Source organism: Cebus imitator, unplaced genomic scaffold (assembly GCF_001604975.1).
Source record: "Cebus imitator isolate Cc_AM_T3 unplaced genomic scaffold, Cebus_imitator-1.0 Scaffold61, whole genome shotgun sequence".
Taxonomy (NCBI): domain Eukaryota; kingdom Metazoa; phylum Chordata; class Mammalia; order Primates; family Cebidae; genus Cebus; species Cebus imitator.
In genome coordinates, this window is record NW_016107376.1 from 2,874,191 (window position 1) to 2,890,572 (window position 16,382).

At 35.4% G+C, this 16,382-nt stretch overlaps 1 protein-coding gene across 2 annotated transcripts in view; it reads left to right on the forward strand.

The window, feature by feature from the left end:
* Nucleotides 1–9,474, forward strand: part of ST8SIA6 (ST8 alpha-N-acetyl-neuraminide alpha-2,8-sialyltransferase 6) — a 132,393-nt gene extending 122,919 nt beyond the window's left edge. The window contains exons 6-9 of one of the 2 annotated variants that reach the window (XM_037739001.1): nucleotides 298–410; nucleotides 4,322–4,414; nucleotides 7,838–8,347; nucleotides 9,005–9,474. In XM_037739001.1, coding sequence (XP_037594929.1) covers nucleotides 298–410; nucleotides 4,322–4,414; nucleotides 7,838–8,306 — 675 coding nt within the window. In that variant the 3' untranslated portion in view covers nucleotides 8,307–8,347; nucleotides 9,005–9,474. Of the gene's footprint in view, nucleotides 1–297; nucleotides 411–4,321; nucleotides 4,415–7,837; nucleotides 8,548–9,004 lie in introns of those variants that run through there. The other variant, XM_017529774.2, reaches the window with a different exon arrangement.
* Nucleotides 9,475–16,382: the final 6,908 nt, after the last annotated feature.

Genomic DNA, 16,382 nt, shown 5'->3' on the forward strand with positions numbered 1-16,382 from the left:
CCCCAAGTAGCTGGGATTACAGGTGCCTGCCACCATGCCTGGCTAACTTTTGTATTTTTAGTAGAGACAGGGTCTCACTATGTTGGCCAGGCCGGTCTCAAACTCCTGACCTCAGATGATCCCCTCTCCTCAGGCTTCCAATGTGCTGAGATTATAGGCGTGAGCCACTGCACCTGGTCCCTTGTTCTTATTCTTCTCCTTAGCATGTATAAAAAGTTAAGTTGCTAGAATTACGCTGATGTCTATGGTTCTAAAATTAATGGCATTTCATGGTAGTTTTCCTCTTTCTCCTACCAGTCCCAGCCTTTTGTGGACTACCCTTATAATCAGTGTGCGGTGGTCGGAAATGGGGGAATTCTGAATAAGTCTCTCTGTGGAGCTGAAATAGATAAATCCGACTTCGTTTTTAGGTAAGACCTGTCAAATTGGTTTCTTTGAAACAAAAGATCAGTTGGGTATTTCAGAGGGATAGTGTAACCATATCCTTTGTGTATTTTGACCTTTGAGCTCTGTTACAAAAGTCTACTAATTATCCAGGAAGGTTTTCCTGAAGTGTAATATGGTTCATGAGTTCCTGAGAATGTCAATATCTGAAGAATGAAAATGTGCTATGGTGATACATGTTTAGGAAACGCTGGGTGAAAAGAGTGGTGGTGAAAGAGGGTTTTGGATTGCAGGACTTTTCAGAGCGTTCAGTCCTGCTACTTTGGGAGGACTCTGGAGGGTGACATAACCCAGGCTTACCTGACCTTGAAGATCTTTTTTCATTTGTTTGTTTTTGTTTTTGTTTAACAGAATATTTCAAGGATGTTTTGTTCTCAGACAATACTCGGGTAAATGCTGATCGAGACATTTTATAGTCGCGCAAACTATATCAATATTTCGTTTTCTGGCTTGCAATTTAAAAAATAAATTTGTACAGCTTCTAAGTTCTGGTCTTTTAAAATATTTTCTATCTCCATATCAGCCAGCATGTAAAAATAGAAACAAAATGGGTTTTACGCATGCCTTGTATTAATAAGCCACACCAAAGCATCTCTACTTTCTCAGTCTGATGAAAAGGCAATTCATCCATCTGAGGATGGGTTTCAGTTGAAATGCGCCTTTTTAAAGAGTAAGTGGAAGTCTGGTTCTTCCTGTTTTAGAAGCACTGATTTCATACATCAGAAGGGACCCTTTGATCTTTCTTAATTTAATGCTGCCCTTTTAAGCAATTGAAAAAGAAACAGGGTTTCTAACAAACAGCTTAGAAACCCTGTTTTCTAATTTTAATCTCATTTTAAAATTTTGTGTTGAAGGTGATGATGAAGCAACAATAGACCTGACAGTGCAACAATTATTGAATGTCTTCTTTGTGATTAGTATTAAATGGTCAATATCTGAGTGGTTTAGCCATTTTGTTCAAGTACTCAGTGTGAAAAAGCCATTAGGAAGATAATTCTTTCAGTAGACTTTTTATAGCCTTAAAATTCCGAAAACATCTGTGATGAGGATCAGGCCTAAACATTCATTATACTTTATAGCAAGTATAGGCAATAGAAGAAGTTTTGGTTTAAAACCCAGAAAAAAAAAAACTCAGCAGATATTTAATTTATAATTCTAAAACAACTGTCTGCATATGTAGATTACACATTTGCTGATGACGGGTGTTTTCCTGATTATAGAATTTCCTGTAAAGCTGGCCATTCAAACTGAAAGGCAAAATGAGGGCTAGATGTGTTTGGTGTCATTAAAATCTATTTCATTTTTTAAGCCTGTATTTACTTTGGTGCTGCATGATGATAGTTTATAAAATGAACTTTTATTTTTTATTTCAAAAGATTTGGAGCTATGAATTAAGTGTATGAGGAACAAAAATAGGTAATGACTATATATATATTATTGGTATATGTGACTATACCAGTACATATTATATATATTACAGTAGTAGTAATATATATAATCACATATATATACTGTAATATACTGTAATACATAAAATCCAGGACCATTCATATATGATATAATATATACATACATATTATACATATGTATAATAAACGTATAATACTGTATTATATACAATATATGTACTATATATCATATACTATATACTATATGTATTTATAGATAATATTTATAATATATATATAATATATTAATTATAAAATATATATTATATATAATATATGCATACATAATATATAATTATATAATATATATAATATAACTTGAACCTGGGAGGCAGAGATTGCAGTTTTTATTTATATATTTATAATATATAATTATATATTTATAATATTTAATATATAATTATAAAATTATATATTTATATATAAATATATAATATAAAATATTGTACATTATAAATAATTTATATGTAAATATATATTTATTTTTATATATAGATAATATATATATTTATATATTTATATTATATAATTATATATTATATATTATAATATATTATTTCATATATAGATAATATATTTATATTATATAATTATATAATTATATATTATATTATTATTTAACATATAGTATTATATATTATAATATAATATTTAATAATATATAATATATATAATATAATGTTTTATATTATTAAATGTTATATATTATATAATTATTATAATATAATATATAAAATATATTATATTATATATAAATTATATATATAATGTTATATAAAAATAATTATATATAATTATTTTATAATTACATTACATATAAAATATAATACAAGTATATAATTATAATTATCATATAATTATAAATATAAAATTATTAAATATTATATTATATATTATAAAATTATAAATTATAAATATATATTATAAAATTATATATTATAAAAATATTCATTTTCTGACATAGCTTTTATATCAGTGAGGGAAGAAGTTCATGTTTAATTAATTCATTCTTCTTTTTTGAGAGGGAATCTTCTCTGTCGTTCAGGCTGGAGTGCAATGGTGTGATCTCAGTTCACTGCAACCTCTGCCTCCCAGGTTCAAGTGATTCTCCTGTTTCAGCCTGCAGAGTAGCTGGGACTACAGGCGTGTGCCACCACACCCGGCTAATTTTTTGTGTTTTTAGTAGAGACGGTTTTTCACTGTGTTAGCCAGGATGGTCTTGACCTCCTGACCTGGTGATCCGCCCACCTTGGCCTCCCAAAGTGCTGGGATTACAGGCATGAGCCACCACGCCTGGCCTCATGTGTTTTATAGGACATGGAATGGCGTATTTCATCCTCAGTCATGTTACAGATCACATCAGCTTTGAATAGCCTTTTTCAGGAAGCACTCCAGGATTCTCCCTTCTTATGTTTTTAGCCTTACTACTTGAACTTTAGTAAATGAGATTTAGAAAGTCATAACCAATTTTTCCTTTCTTGTGACAAGAATATAATTACTCAAAATTAGAATTCTTATTTTGTTTTCCAATTTAAAAGCAAATTAGTACTCAAAGGAAGATGAGAACATCAGTATGAAAAACATCACTATAAGAACATTAGGATTTTATTTATTAACACCATAATTTGGTGGCAAAACTATCCACATGGGAATCGGGAAGTTTTGATTTTTTTAATGCAGTCTTTGCTTCTGGTAGACTGTATAACTTTAGTAACAGTGCATCAATTTTTTTAAGAACATGCAAGTGGGTGATCATACCACTATGGGAACATCATTAATATAAATAATATAAATAACAATTTTAATAAAATGATTGGAAACTCTTCTAAACTTAGACAAGGTGTAATTGTCATTTCTGGTTTTGTTACTTATAAAAGTTATTGTCCATATTGAAAGCATTTATCAAATTTGTATAGTTTACTCAGGCATGGGGGCTCATGCCTGCAATCCCAGCACTTTGGGAGGCCGAAGCAGGTGAATCACTTGAGGTCAGGAGATTGAGACAAGCCTGGCCAACATGGTGATACCCTATCACTACTAAAAATACAGAAATCAGCTGGGTGCATGCCTGTAGTCTCAGCTCTTCAGGAGACTGAGGCAGGAGAATCACTTGAACCTGGGAGGTGGAGGTTGCAGTGAGCTGAGATAGTGCCACTGCACTCCAGCTTGGGCAACAGAGCAAGACTCCATCTCAAAAAAAAAAAAAAGTGTATATTTTATACAACATTGAAATGTCAACTAAGAGCTGAATAATTACTACATTAAATCATTTTAAATAGAAACCAAATGGATTCTGAGGCTCTCTTAATAGCAATGATTTATCCAATATAAGGACAATTATTATATATACATGTATGTGTGCGTATGTGTGTATACAATCTTTTTTTAACAAGTTCTATTTTGAAAATAATTTTCTTTTAAAATTTCAGATGTAACCTCCCCCCAACCACAGGAGATGTTAGTAAAGATGTTGGCAGTAAAACAAATCTTGTGACTATAAATCCCAGTATCATAACTCTGAAGTAAGTACCAGCAAGTTTCGTAACTGGTCAAGAACATTTTTTCATTGTTCAACAGGATTCTAGCTTAAGCACTAATCTTGTTGCTGAGGCTGACTTGGCAATACAGGCGGAATGACTTTTTGGAAAAACATATAAGAATTCATTTGCAAATGTTGCATTCTGTCAAGGTTGTTGTTCATAAGAGTTATGACTCAGTTGTATTTCCAATGTCATAAGCTAATCAAATGAGAACACATTTATTTCATCTCTTTAACAATAATGAAGCCACTTTTTCCCCCCCTTTTTTTTTGGACAGGGAGTTTTGCTCTTGTTGCCCAGGCTGGAGTATAACAAGACTTTTAGTAGAGATGGTTTTTCACTGTGTTAGCCAGGATCTCGGCTCACCGCAACCTTTTCCTCCTGGGTTCAAGCGATTGTCCTGCCTCAGTCCCCCAAGTAGCTGGGATTACAGGCATGAGCCACCATGCCCAGCTAATTTTGTATTTTTAGTAGAGATAGGGTTTCACCATGTTGGCCGGGCTGGCCTCGAACTTCTGATCTTAGATAATCCGCCCGCCTCTGCCTCCCAAAGCTCTGGGATTACAGGCATGAGCCACCGCACCCGGCCTTTTTCATTTTCTTTTAGTGTTAGCATTACTTTCTATCTCGGTAGCACTTGCTTGATAAAACTTACTCTATTTAGAAACTTCAGAGAATAAGCTCTAACACAACCTGGCAGAATACAGTTATCATGTTGGAGAGTTTATTACCAACAAATAATTACCATCTTTCATTTCTGCAACCTAACTACCATAAAAGTGTTGGCTAATGAAAACTCTTATACATAGTTTTTACTCCATTGTTTTCATCAAAAGTGACTGATAAACATCAGTAATAGAGTATGTTCCTACTGATAGTTATAGCATCTCTTGAAAGAAAATAAAATATTGAACCTGCCTTTCAAAGCATATTTTCTAAACACTCACAATTATGCTTACTAGGATACCAAGTTATTTAAGTCATACATATAGATACTGCAATGCATGGAGGAAAATTTTTAAAATAATATATATGTATATCTATATTTGCATTTAGATATTGTAAGTTTTCCCTCCCTCCCTCCCTTCCTTCCGTCCTTTCTCCTTCTTTGTTTCTCTCTCTTTCTCTTTCTTTTTCTCTCTTTCTTTGCCTCAATTTGTCACTGAGTTTAGAATGCAGCAGTGCAATCACAGGCCACTGTAGCCTCAAACTCCTGGGCTCACGGTTTCCTCTCACCTCAGCCTGCCAAGTAGCTGGGACTACAGGCATGCACAACTGTGCCCAGCTAATTCTTTCCATTTTTAATAGAGGTGGGGGGGGCAGGGTCTCGCTGTGTTACCCAGACTGGTCTCAAACTCCTGGCCTCAAGTGATCTTCCCGCCTCAGCCTCCCAAAGTGCTGAGAGGCATGAGCCTTTGTGCCCGGCCTACTTTAAGTTTTCTAAAGGAAACATATAATGAAATAAGTGCAGAAACTGGACCCCTTCCTGACACCTTACACTAAAATTAACTCCGGATGGATTAAAGACTTAAACATAAGAGCTAACACCATAAAAACCCTAGAAGAAAACCTAGGCAATACCATTCAGGACATAGGCGTAGGCAAGGACTTCATGACTAAAACACCAAATGCACTGGCAATAAAAGCCAAAATAAACAAATGGGACCTAATTAAACTCCAGCGCTTCTTTACAGCAAAAGAATCATTAGAGTGAACTGGCAACCAACAGAATGGGAAAAGATCTTTGCAATGTACCCAACTGACAAAGGGCTAATATCCAGAATCTACAAACAACTAAAACAGATTTACAAGAAACAAATAAACCCATTCAAAAGTGGGCAAAGGATATGAACAGACACTTTTCAAAAGAAGACATATATGAGGCCAACAAACATACGAAAAAATGCTCATCATCACTGGTCATTAGAGAAATGCAAATCAAAACTACATTGAGATACCACCTCATGCCAATTAGAATGGCGATCATTAAAAAATCTGGAGACAGCAGATGCTGGAGAGGATGTGGAGAAATAGTAATACTTTTACGCTATTGGTGGGAGTATAAATTAGTTCGGCCATTGTGGAAGATGGTGTGGCAATTCCTCAAGAATCTCGAAATAGAAATTCCATTTGACCCCGCAATCCCATTATTGCATATATACCCAAAGGATTATAAATCATTCTATTATAAAGACACATGCACACCTATGTTCATTGCGGCACTGTTTATAATAGCAAAGACCTGGAACCAACCCAAAAGTCCATTGATGATAGACTGGACAAGGAAAATGTGGCATATATAGACCATGGAATACTATGCAGCCATAAAAAACTATGAGTTTATGTCCTTTGTAGGGATATGGATGAACCTGGAAACCATCATTCTCAGCAAACTGACACAAGAACAGAAAAACAAACACCACATGTTCTCACTCATAGGCGGGTGTTGAACAATGAGAACACGTGGGCACAGGGAGGGGAACATCACACACTGGGGCTTGTTGGGGGGCTTAGGGGAGGGCCAGTGGAGGGTGGGGAGGTTGGGGGAAGATAACATGGGGAGAAATACCAGATACAGGTGACGGAGGGATGGAGGCAGCAAACCACCTTGCCATGTATGTCCCTATGCAACAATCCTGCATGATCTCCACATTTCCCAGAATCTAAAGTACAATTAAAAAGTGTACAAATCATAAGTGTGCAGCTAAATGAATTTTAAAAATGTATTGATATGCATGCTATGCTTGAAAAAAAAATTTTTTTTTAATTTTTTTAAGACGAAGTCTCGCACTATCACCCCAGCTGGAGTGCAGCGGCACAATCTTGGCTCACTGCAACCTCCGCCTCCTGGGTTCAAGCAATTCTCGGACCTTATCCTCTGGAGTAGCTGGGATTACAAGCATGTGCCACAACACCCAGCTAATTTTTGTATTTTTAGTAGAGACGGGATTTCACCATGTTGGCCAGGCTGGTCTTAATCTCCTGACCTTGTGATCCACCCACCTCAATTTCCCAAAGTGCTAGGATTACAGGTATGAGCCACTGTACCTAGCCTGAAGAAATATTTTATTGTTATACATTTGGAAGATGTTTCAATAACAAAAAGCAACTTTAGGACAAATTACTGAAAGAAATAGAAAACAATACAAGAAATGTCTGTTCAGTATGAGTGCAGCCCAGTAAGAAAGCAGAAATTGAAAGGATTCCAAGAAAGATAGTAGAAGATACACCATTGATACTGACATAATGCTTACTTGAAAGAGTTTTATCTGAGTCCACACTCCGTTTTATATACAGTATATAAATGGTTCAGTTTTTTGGCCAATGGTAAATTCAGCTTCATGTTATCAAAACTGCTACTTTGATTATTCTTGGGAATACTATAATATGTTTTTAATTTGGCAGATATGGGAACTTAAAGGAAAAGAAAGCCCTATTTCTGGAGGACATTGCAACCTATGGAGATGCATTTCTTCTTCTGCCAGCATTTTCCTTCAGGGCCAACACGGGTACCTCTTTTAAAGTGTACCACACACTCAAAGAGTCTAAAGCAAGACAAAAGGTTCTGTTTTTCCATCCCAAGTACCTGAGACATCTGGCCCTTTTCTGGAGAACTAAAGGTGTGACCGCGTACCGCCTGTCCACCGGTTTGATGATCACAAGTGTTGCAGTGGAACTGTGTGAAAACGTGAAGCTGTATGGATTCTGGCCCTTCTCTAAAACTGTAGAAGACACACCTGTCAGCCATCACTATTACGACAACATGCTACCTAAACGTGGTTTCCATCAGATGCCCAAAGAGTACAGCCAGATCCTCCAACTTCATGTGAAAGGAATCCTCAAACTGCAATTTAGCAAATGTGAAGTTGCCTAAACAAAGTATCTTAAAATGGGAATAATTTTATATTGCAGTAGGTGAGTAACAATGTCTCCAAGCACCAAAGGAGGTAGCTACTATTCTAAGATGAGACCCAAAGTTTGGTTTGACCAAAGCTGCCCCACTCATTTTGCTACCATGTCAAGTCATTCAATCCTTCTGATCTTCATTTTTTCTCTTTGTAAAATGGTCACCGTGGTATCTGACTCATACAAATAAAACGTGATAATTTATGAAATTGTTGGCATGGCCTTTAGTGTTACGTAGGGACTCAAAGAATATTTCTTTGTTACTATTTATGCCAGCCACCTCCACCTTCACCAGACTGATAGTAAAAGCATGCTGTCTTGGAGGTCTTTTCTAAAGAGAGTAGTTGCATTACCAGTATCCATTGGGTTTCTTTCTGTGGCAGGTCTCTATCAATAATATCTTTCCCATTGTTTTGTCTTAAAGAGTGCATACAAGAAAATTATGTACTTAAACAAGAAATTCTTGATCATTCAGGAATGAAATTCTTCTTTGAGTATGGCGGTAGTCCTGCTTCTGATTAAATTCACTTTTAATAGTAGCTGTGATGATACGTTGGTTGTATTTAAGCCATTTATTTTCCTCCTATGTCTACATCTTTTCATCACTTCATGATTTTATTTTAACTTCCTGCCTCATTCTTAGACCTTTTCCTCTTGCACTTACAGGATGTCTTCAAGGACATGAACAGTTACAATACCCAGTCTTTGTTATCTGTTGTCTTGTCTATGGGGTCACCCATTCAATTTTGTCTTAAAATTATTGAATAGCTACTTCATACCAGGCCCTGCGCCAGGCCCTGTGAGAAAGTAGGGCCTGCGAGAAGGATTATTGCCTCTTGTAGGAGAAAATAGATGTGCATATCATTGATTATGATAGGGTATGGTAAGTATTATAATGACAAAAGCTATGAATAAAGTGCTATAAGGAACAGAAGCAGGGATAATTAAATCTGTTTCAGTGGAATCTATTTCAGTGTTCAATAGTCTCCCCTGATCTGCAGATATGGGAAGACCCCTGTGGATGTCTCAAACCATTGATGAAATATATAATTGATGAGTAAAAGTAACAAAATATACTGAAATAATTAAATATACAATGTGGGGACTTTATGTGCTATTTTAATAAAAATTTTAATTAGGACATCTAGAGCTTAAGATTTTTTTTTCCCTTGTAATATCCTATCTTAACTTAAAAATTTTTCTGTAGAAAATCAAAACAGATTCTCTAGTATCACTTGTATGGATTTCAGAAATATTCCAGATGGTGTGAGACCAAAGAGCATAATGATACCCATGTTTCACTAATACTTTAGGAGAAAAAAAATGATGTGGGGTTTTTTTGTGTGTGGAGTAAATTGTAGACCTTTCCACATGAACACATTAGAAGTTTCTGGTTCAACATCTGTGGAAAACTTACAGGAATTCACAATTACAGAGCGACAAGAATTGTGACTCATGTTTTATAATTTACATAGCTGACGTGGTATATTGTCTATATCCAAATTCTGCCATATGTAGATATACGTGACACATATAACGTGCATTCATATTCGTTGTGACGTATAACATGCACATTCTTTGTATCTTTTTCTCAAGTAGATCTGTTGTGATTTCACAACACATTGGGGTTGTTGGCCATTATTTGAAGTGCTCCTACACTCTCTAGAATAGCCACTGTGTTGCAGAGAACCAAAGGGGGCGAGACACATTAAATCCTATCATTTTCTTCCTGGGACAGCATAGCCTTCCATATATCCTGCTGTGAGGTGGCAATAATGTTCTTTTGTTCCAAAACAGAACATTCCTTAGAACTTTCTAAAATACTATAGAACATGAATGTTGACAATACAGCATATCAGCTATGTAAACTAAAACATAAATCACAGTTGTTTTTGTCCTGTAAGGGTGAATTATTGCAAGAGCCAAACAAAAACTATAAACTCCGTTTGGTAGATTTGTAGATTCACCACCACCAGTTCTGACTGTGACGCTCCCAAGAAATCTGTGTGTAATCAACATTGCTTAAATGTTGTTAGATAGATCGAATGTGATCTTCTGCTCTTAAAGCTCGAGTACATCCAAGGGCATTGAGAATGGAAAGTCTGAGTTCTGGTACTAGGCAGGAGTAGCACTTTAGGCCAGACGCAGTGGTTCACACCTGTAATTCCAGCACTTTGGGAAGTCAATGTGGGTCACATCAGGCCAGTAGTTTGAGACCAGCCCGTGCAACATAGAACCCCTCTCTACAAAAAAAAAAAAAAAAAAAAAATTGGCCGGGCGCGGTGGCTCAAGCCTGTAATCCCAGCACTTTGGGAGGCCGAGGCGGGTGGATCACGAGGTCAAGAGATCGAGACCATCCTGGTCAACATGGTGAAACCCCGTCTCTACTAAAAATACAAAAAATCAGCTGGGCATGGTGGTGAGTGCCTGTAATCCCAGCTACTCAGGAGGCTGAGGCAGGAGAATTGCCTGAACCCGGGAGGCGGAGGTTGCGGTGAGCCGAGATCGCGCCATTGCACTCCAGCCTGGGTAACAAGAGTGAAACTCCGTCTCAAAAAAAAAAAAAAAAAAAATTAGCTGAGCACCGTGGCACGGACCTGTGGTCCCAGCTACAGAGGGAGGCTACAGAGGGAGGATCACTGGAGCCCAGGAGGTAGAGGCTGTAGTGAGCTGTGATCGTACCACTGCATTCCAGCCTGTGTGACAATGAGACCAAAAAAAAAAAAAAAAAAAAAAAAAGCCCTTTAGTTAGGATTCTAGCTTATAATGCTATATACTACCAGTTTCTAAGAAAAATACTAGCTTGCTTGATTCTGTTTTCCACTTGTTCAGCCTCATTGGGCAATGAAACAGTAACAAGATTCCAATATAATTTTCAGTCAAATCCAAAAGCAAGGCAGAAATATTCATTTAAGTGTATAGTCCATAGTGCCCTGTGACCCCTGCAAAGGGATCCATGATCAATTGCATAGTGTCCATTTTTGCACAGTGTAATAGTTCTTGAAGTCTCTGGTGCTTTTTCCTTTGAACAAAAGGCAATGACAAATAGATCATGACTTTCACTAAAGGAGATTTCCCTCTTCGTGTAAATCCTAACCCAGTAACTGTGTGGGCTCTCAGCCAGGTAATCAGTCAAAAACTCTTTTTTGAGGACTCTGTAGAATACCGAATCAAGCAGCAAGTCAGACCTGTTTTTGCCTAAATTTTTCCTTGCTTACAAAAAATTTACCAGTTAAATATTATGTAATGTCAAGAACCCTAAATCAATTCATGAATTAAGAAGCTTTGGGAAAATTGGAAAACTTTGTGGAAAACAGGTTGACTACCATCCTAAATAGCTACTGCAGATGTATAGTTATGATGTGATATTTAATACATTGTGAACTTCAAAACATTGATCTAATATGACATAGAAACACATTATTATGCCATTAAAAATTGAAGGCATTATAGGAATTCATCTGATATATCTGATGCACTTGATCTATTAAGGCTGTTTCTTTCTTTATATTTGATCAAAAAAATTCATTTGAGGCTGCTAGGAGTGTTTAAGGTTTCCCGTTCACATGTGGCTTCAGAAGGCTGATCCCATAGTGAGCAGTGTCACCAGCAACCCTCTTGAGAGTGGAAAGGCAGGGATATTTCTCATGCTCTTTTTTATTTTGGGTCATCACTCTTCCAGAAGCAGTCTTCTTTTTATTAAAAAAAAATGTAGGCGATAAATGATACAGATGTACCACGTATGTAACGGAGACAGGGCAGTCTTTAGCAGATAGTATTGAAACCTTGGCTTATTAAATGGAGAAAAATAAATGCCTTCATTGCATATAAAAAGTTGGACTCCAGAGGGATTAAAAAGATGGTTTAAAAAGTAAAACTTTAAAGCTCATAGAAGAAAATGTGGGAGAATTATGTTTGAGATATAGGTGAGGAACTGTACTTCTTCCGCATGACCCAAAAATAATTTTTTAAAGAATTGGGCTAAGAAAGAATGGCTAGGACTATGTTGAGATGAAAGATTCAAGTCAGTGAATGACACCTTAAAGTTAATAGGCAGGGGAAAGACTGAAATAGCTGTTAGCAATGCATAAAATTAATGACATTAATAGAGAGACATTCCAAGGAATTGTAAATCAACAAGTAAAAGACAGGAGACTCATTATAAAAATGAACAAAAGATAAGAATGTGATTTACAAAGGGGAAAGCTGAGTAGTTAATAAGAATAGAAAGTGATGCTGAAATTTTCCAGTAATCTGAGAAACGCAAATGAGAATGAGATACTATATCCATTGCATTGGTAAATATTAGTAAGTTCATTAACTTCAGGTGCTGGTGGAAGTATAAGCTGATGGAGCCATTTTGGAAAGCAACCTAGGAGTAGTGACTTAGTAAAATTCATCATATGTCATCCTATAGTCCAGTAGTTGCACTTTTGGATATATAGCCAAGAGAACTTGTTCTGATCCACACACACAAAAAAACAAGCACTAAGATATTTATTCCATTATTGTTTGCAGTAGTAGACAATTGGCACACAGATATCTGTCTCTTATGAAGTCAGTGAACTCACTTTGCTGGATACTTAATGTGGAATACTATACAGCAGTTAGAAGCAAAGTATTGGACATGTATACAGAAATAAGGGTAGATCCTTAAAATTTAGCATGATGGGAAAACGAGAGTTTTAGCACAATGCCATTTAATTACTGAAAAGCATATGCATGCATACATACAAACATATTCAAGGCCACGTGTCAAATACAAGAAGGGTACCCATTAAGGAGAGGGTAGTGGGAGTGGGTTTAGGGATAAAGAAGAAAAATATACATGTTATCATATTTAATACAGCAAGCCTTTGACATATATATTCTTAACCTGACATATGATTTTCTTACTACTACATAAATACATATAGAAGCTGAGACTCAAAATGGTAAGTAATTTATATAAGGTTGCATTATATATAAGAGCAGAGCTAGTATTCAACTCATATGTCTGACTCTAAAGCCAATATTATTTCCATTATGCAATTACAAAATGAAAAGAAAAATCAATGTTATCTCATGTCATTGACATGTAATAAACGACACATATTTATGTACATGCATACACCCATGAAACCATTTCCCCAGTTAAGACAATGCATATATTCATTACCCCAAAATGTTTTCTTGTGCTGCTTTGTAATCCACCCCCTTCCTCCTCCCTGTCCATGTCACCCTGGTCCCCTGGAAATTCCTAATCTGTTTTTCTATAGACTAATTTACATTTTTACACTATAGACTGTTTACATTTTTTAGAATTTTATAAAAAATGGAATCACACTGTCTGTATTCATTTCTTGTCTTGCACTTTTGCTCAGCATACTAATATTAGAATTCATTCATGTTGATTGTGTATCGGTAGTTTATTCCTTTACTGTGTAGAATTATGTAATATGGATATACCACAATTGGCTTATCTGCTCACTTGTTGATGAACATTTTAATATCTCCTGGTTTTGGCTGTTCCAAATAAAATTATAAACATTTATGTGCAAGTCTTCTTGTGAATATATATTTTTATTTCCTTAGGACAAATATCTGGGTTTGGAATGACCAGGTCACATGGTCCATGTATGTCTAACACTTTTAGAAAACTGGCATGCTGTTTTACAAAGTGGTTGTAATATTTCATGTTTCTATCAGTAGCTTATACCAGTGGCTGTTGCCTGACATCTCTGACAGAATTTGGTTTGGCAGTCTTTAATTTTAGACAGTCTATTGGGTACACAGTTGTATCTCTGTATCTCATTGTGATTTTTGACTTTCATTTCCCTTATGATTTTTTAATGTGTTTATTTGACTTCCATATATCTTCTTTTTTTTTTTTTGACAGAATTCCACTCTGTTGCCAGGCTGGCAATCTCAGCTCACTGCAACCTCTGCCTCCCGAGTTCAAACGATTTTCCTGCCTCCTGAGTAGCTAGGACTACAGGTATGCACCGCCACGCCAGGTTAATTTTTGTATTTTTAGTAGAGATGGAGTTTTGCCATATTGGCCAGGATGGTCTCGAGCTCTTGACCTCGTGATCAACCCACCTTGGCCTCCAAAAGTGCTGGGATTACAGGCGTGAGCCACCACACCTAGCCCATGTATCTTCTTTGTCTGCTCAAATATTTTGGCCATTTTGAATTGGGTTATCTTCTTATAAACGACTTCTAAAGGATCTTTATAGACTCTAGATACAAGTCTTTTACTAGATATGTATTTTGCAACTACTTTCTCAGCCTTTTCATTTTCTTAACAGTGTCTTTTGAATAGCAGAAGTTTTTAATTTTACTAAAGTCTAGTTTATTAATTTAAAAATTTTATAGTGTGTGTTTTTAGTGTCAAATTTAAGAAACCTTTGCCAAACCCAAGGTCACAGATTTTCTCCTCTGTATTTTTTTAGAAGATTTATTGTTTGTCTGTTATATTCAAGCCTAAGAACCATTTTGAGTTATTTTCTGTATGTGTTTAGCGTGTAAGGTAAAGATTAAATCATATTTTTGCCTATGTCTGATCAGTTTTTCCAGTAGAGTTTGTTGAAGAGATTTTTCTTTGTTGTACTGCTTGGCACCTATGTTGAAAATCAATTTATTTATATTTGGGTTTATTTATTTGTAGACTATTCTGTTTCATCGATTTGTCTGTTTTTATGCCAATATCATACCATTTTTATTACTGTAGTTTTATAAGTCTTGAGATAAAACTCCAATCTTTTTCAAAGCTAGTTTTGTTTTTTAGTTTATGTTTTCCTTTTTGTTGTTCCGGAACAATTTGCATAAGTTCAGCATTTTCTTCTTTACATTTGGTAAAATTCACCAGTGAAACTGGCCTACAGTTTTCCTTGAGGGAAGGTTTTTAATATTGAACAATTTCTTTAATAGATGCAGGACCATTCAGATGGTCTGTTTCTTCTTTGGTAGTTTGTATTTTTCAGGAAATTTATCTTCTTCATCAGAGTTGTAGAATTTATCATAATAAAGTTGTTCATAAGATTCCCTTATCCATTAATATTGCAGAGTCTACAGTTACCCTGCTTTCTGATTTCTCACATTGGTCATTTGTGTCTGCTGACTTTTTCCCCTGGTCTGTCCGGCTTGAGGTTTATCAATTTTAGTGACCATCTCAAGAACCTGTTGTTTGGTCTCCGATTTCTTCTCTGGTTCTTATTATTTCTCTTCTTTCAGTTGTATTTGCTTTTCCTTTTATACTTTCTTAATGTCATTGATTTGAATTACCTGTCTTTCAACATGGGAATTTCATGCTATATGTTCGTCTAAAAACTGTTAGATCTTTCTCACAAATTTGTGTATTTCATGTTTTCATTTTCATTCCTTTCTAACTATGATCTAATTGCTTTTTGAAATCTTCTTTGGACCAAGGGTTATTTAGAAGTATATTATTTAGTTTCCAAATATGTCTGATTTTTTTCATATGTGTTACTGCAGATCATTTTAAGTTAATTTCACTGTAGTCAGCGAATATGCTTAGTAGGATTTAAATCCATTTAAATGTATTGAGACTTTGCTACAGCCCAGAATGTAGCCTTTCTTGGTAAATATCTTGTGTGGATTTCAAAAGAATGTGTCCCTGTAACAGTTACAGTTAGGTAGAGTGTTCTACTAATGTCAATTAGATCAGATTGATTGATGCTGTTATTCTTTTATCTTTCCTAATTTTCTGTCTCAAAAATATTTTTTGTTTGTTTTTCTAGTAAGTGCTAAGTATATATTTGGCACCTATATAAGAACTTGGCCTAGATTATCTTATTTAAGCCTAAGTCAGGGTAGCGTTTTGCTATCTACATTTTATAAATCTGAAAATTGAGGTTAAGAAAGGCTAAGAAACTTGTCCCAGATTATATAGTTAAAAACGTTAAGGGCAAGTTTGAAATTCAGGTTTTATACCCAAAGCCCATGTGCTTAATCAATATTTTATCCTTTCTTTTAGTTTCATTGTTGTTGATGTTTGAAAAAAACAGCATCTAAAATTTAAAAATTTTAGAATTGTATCATC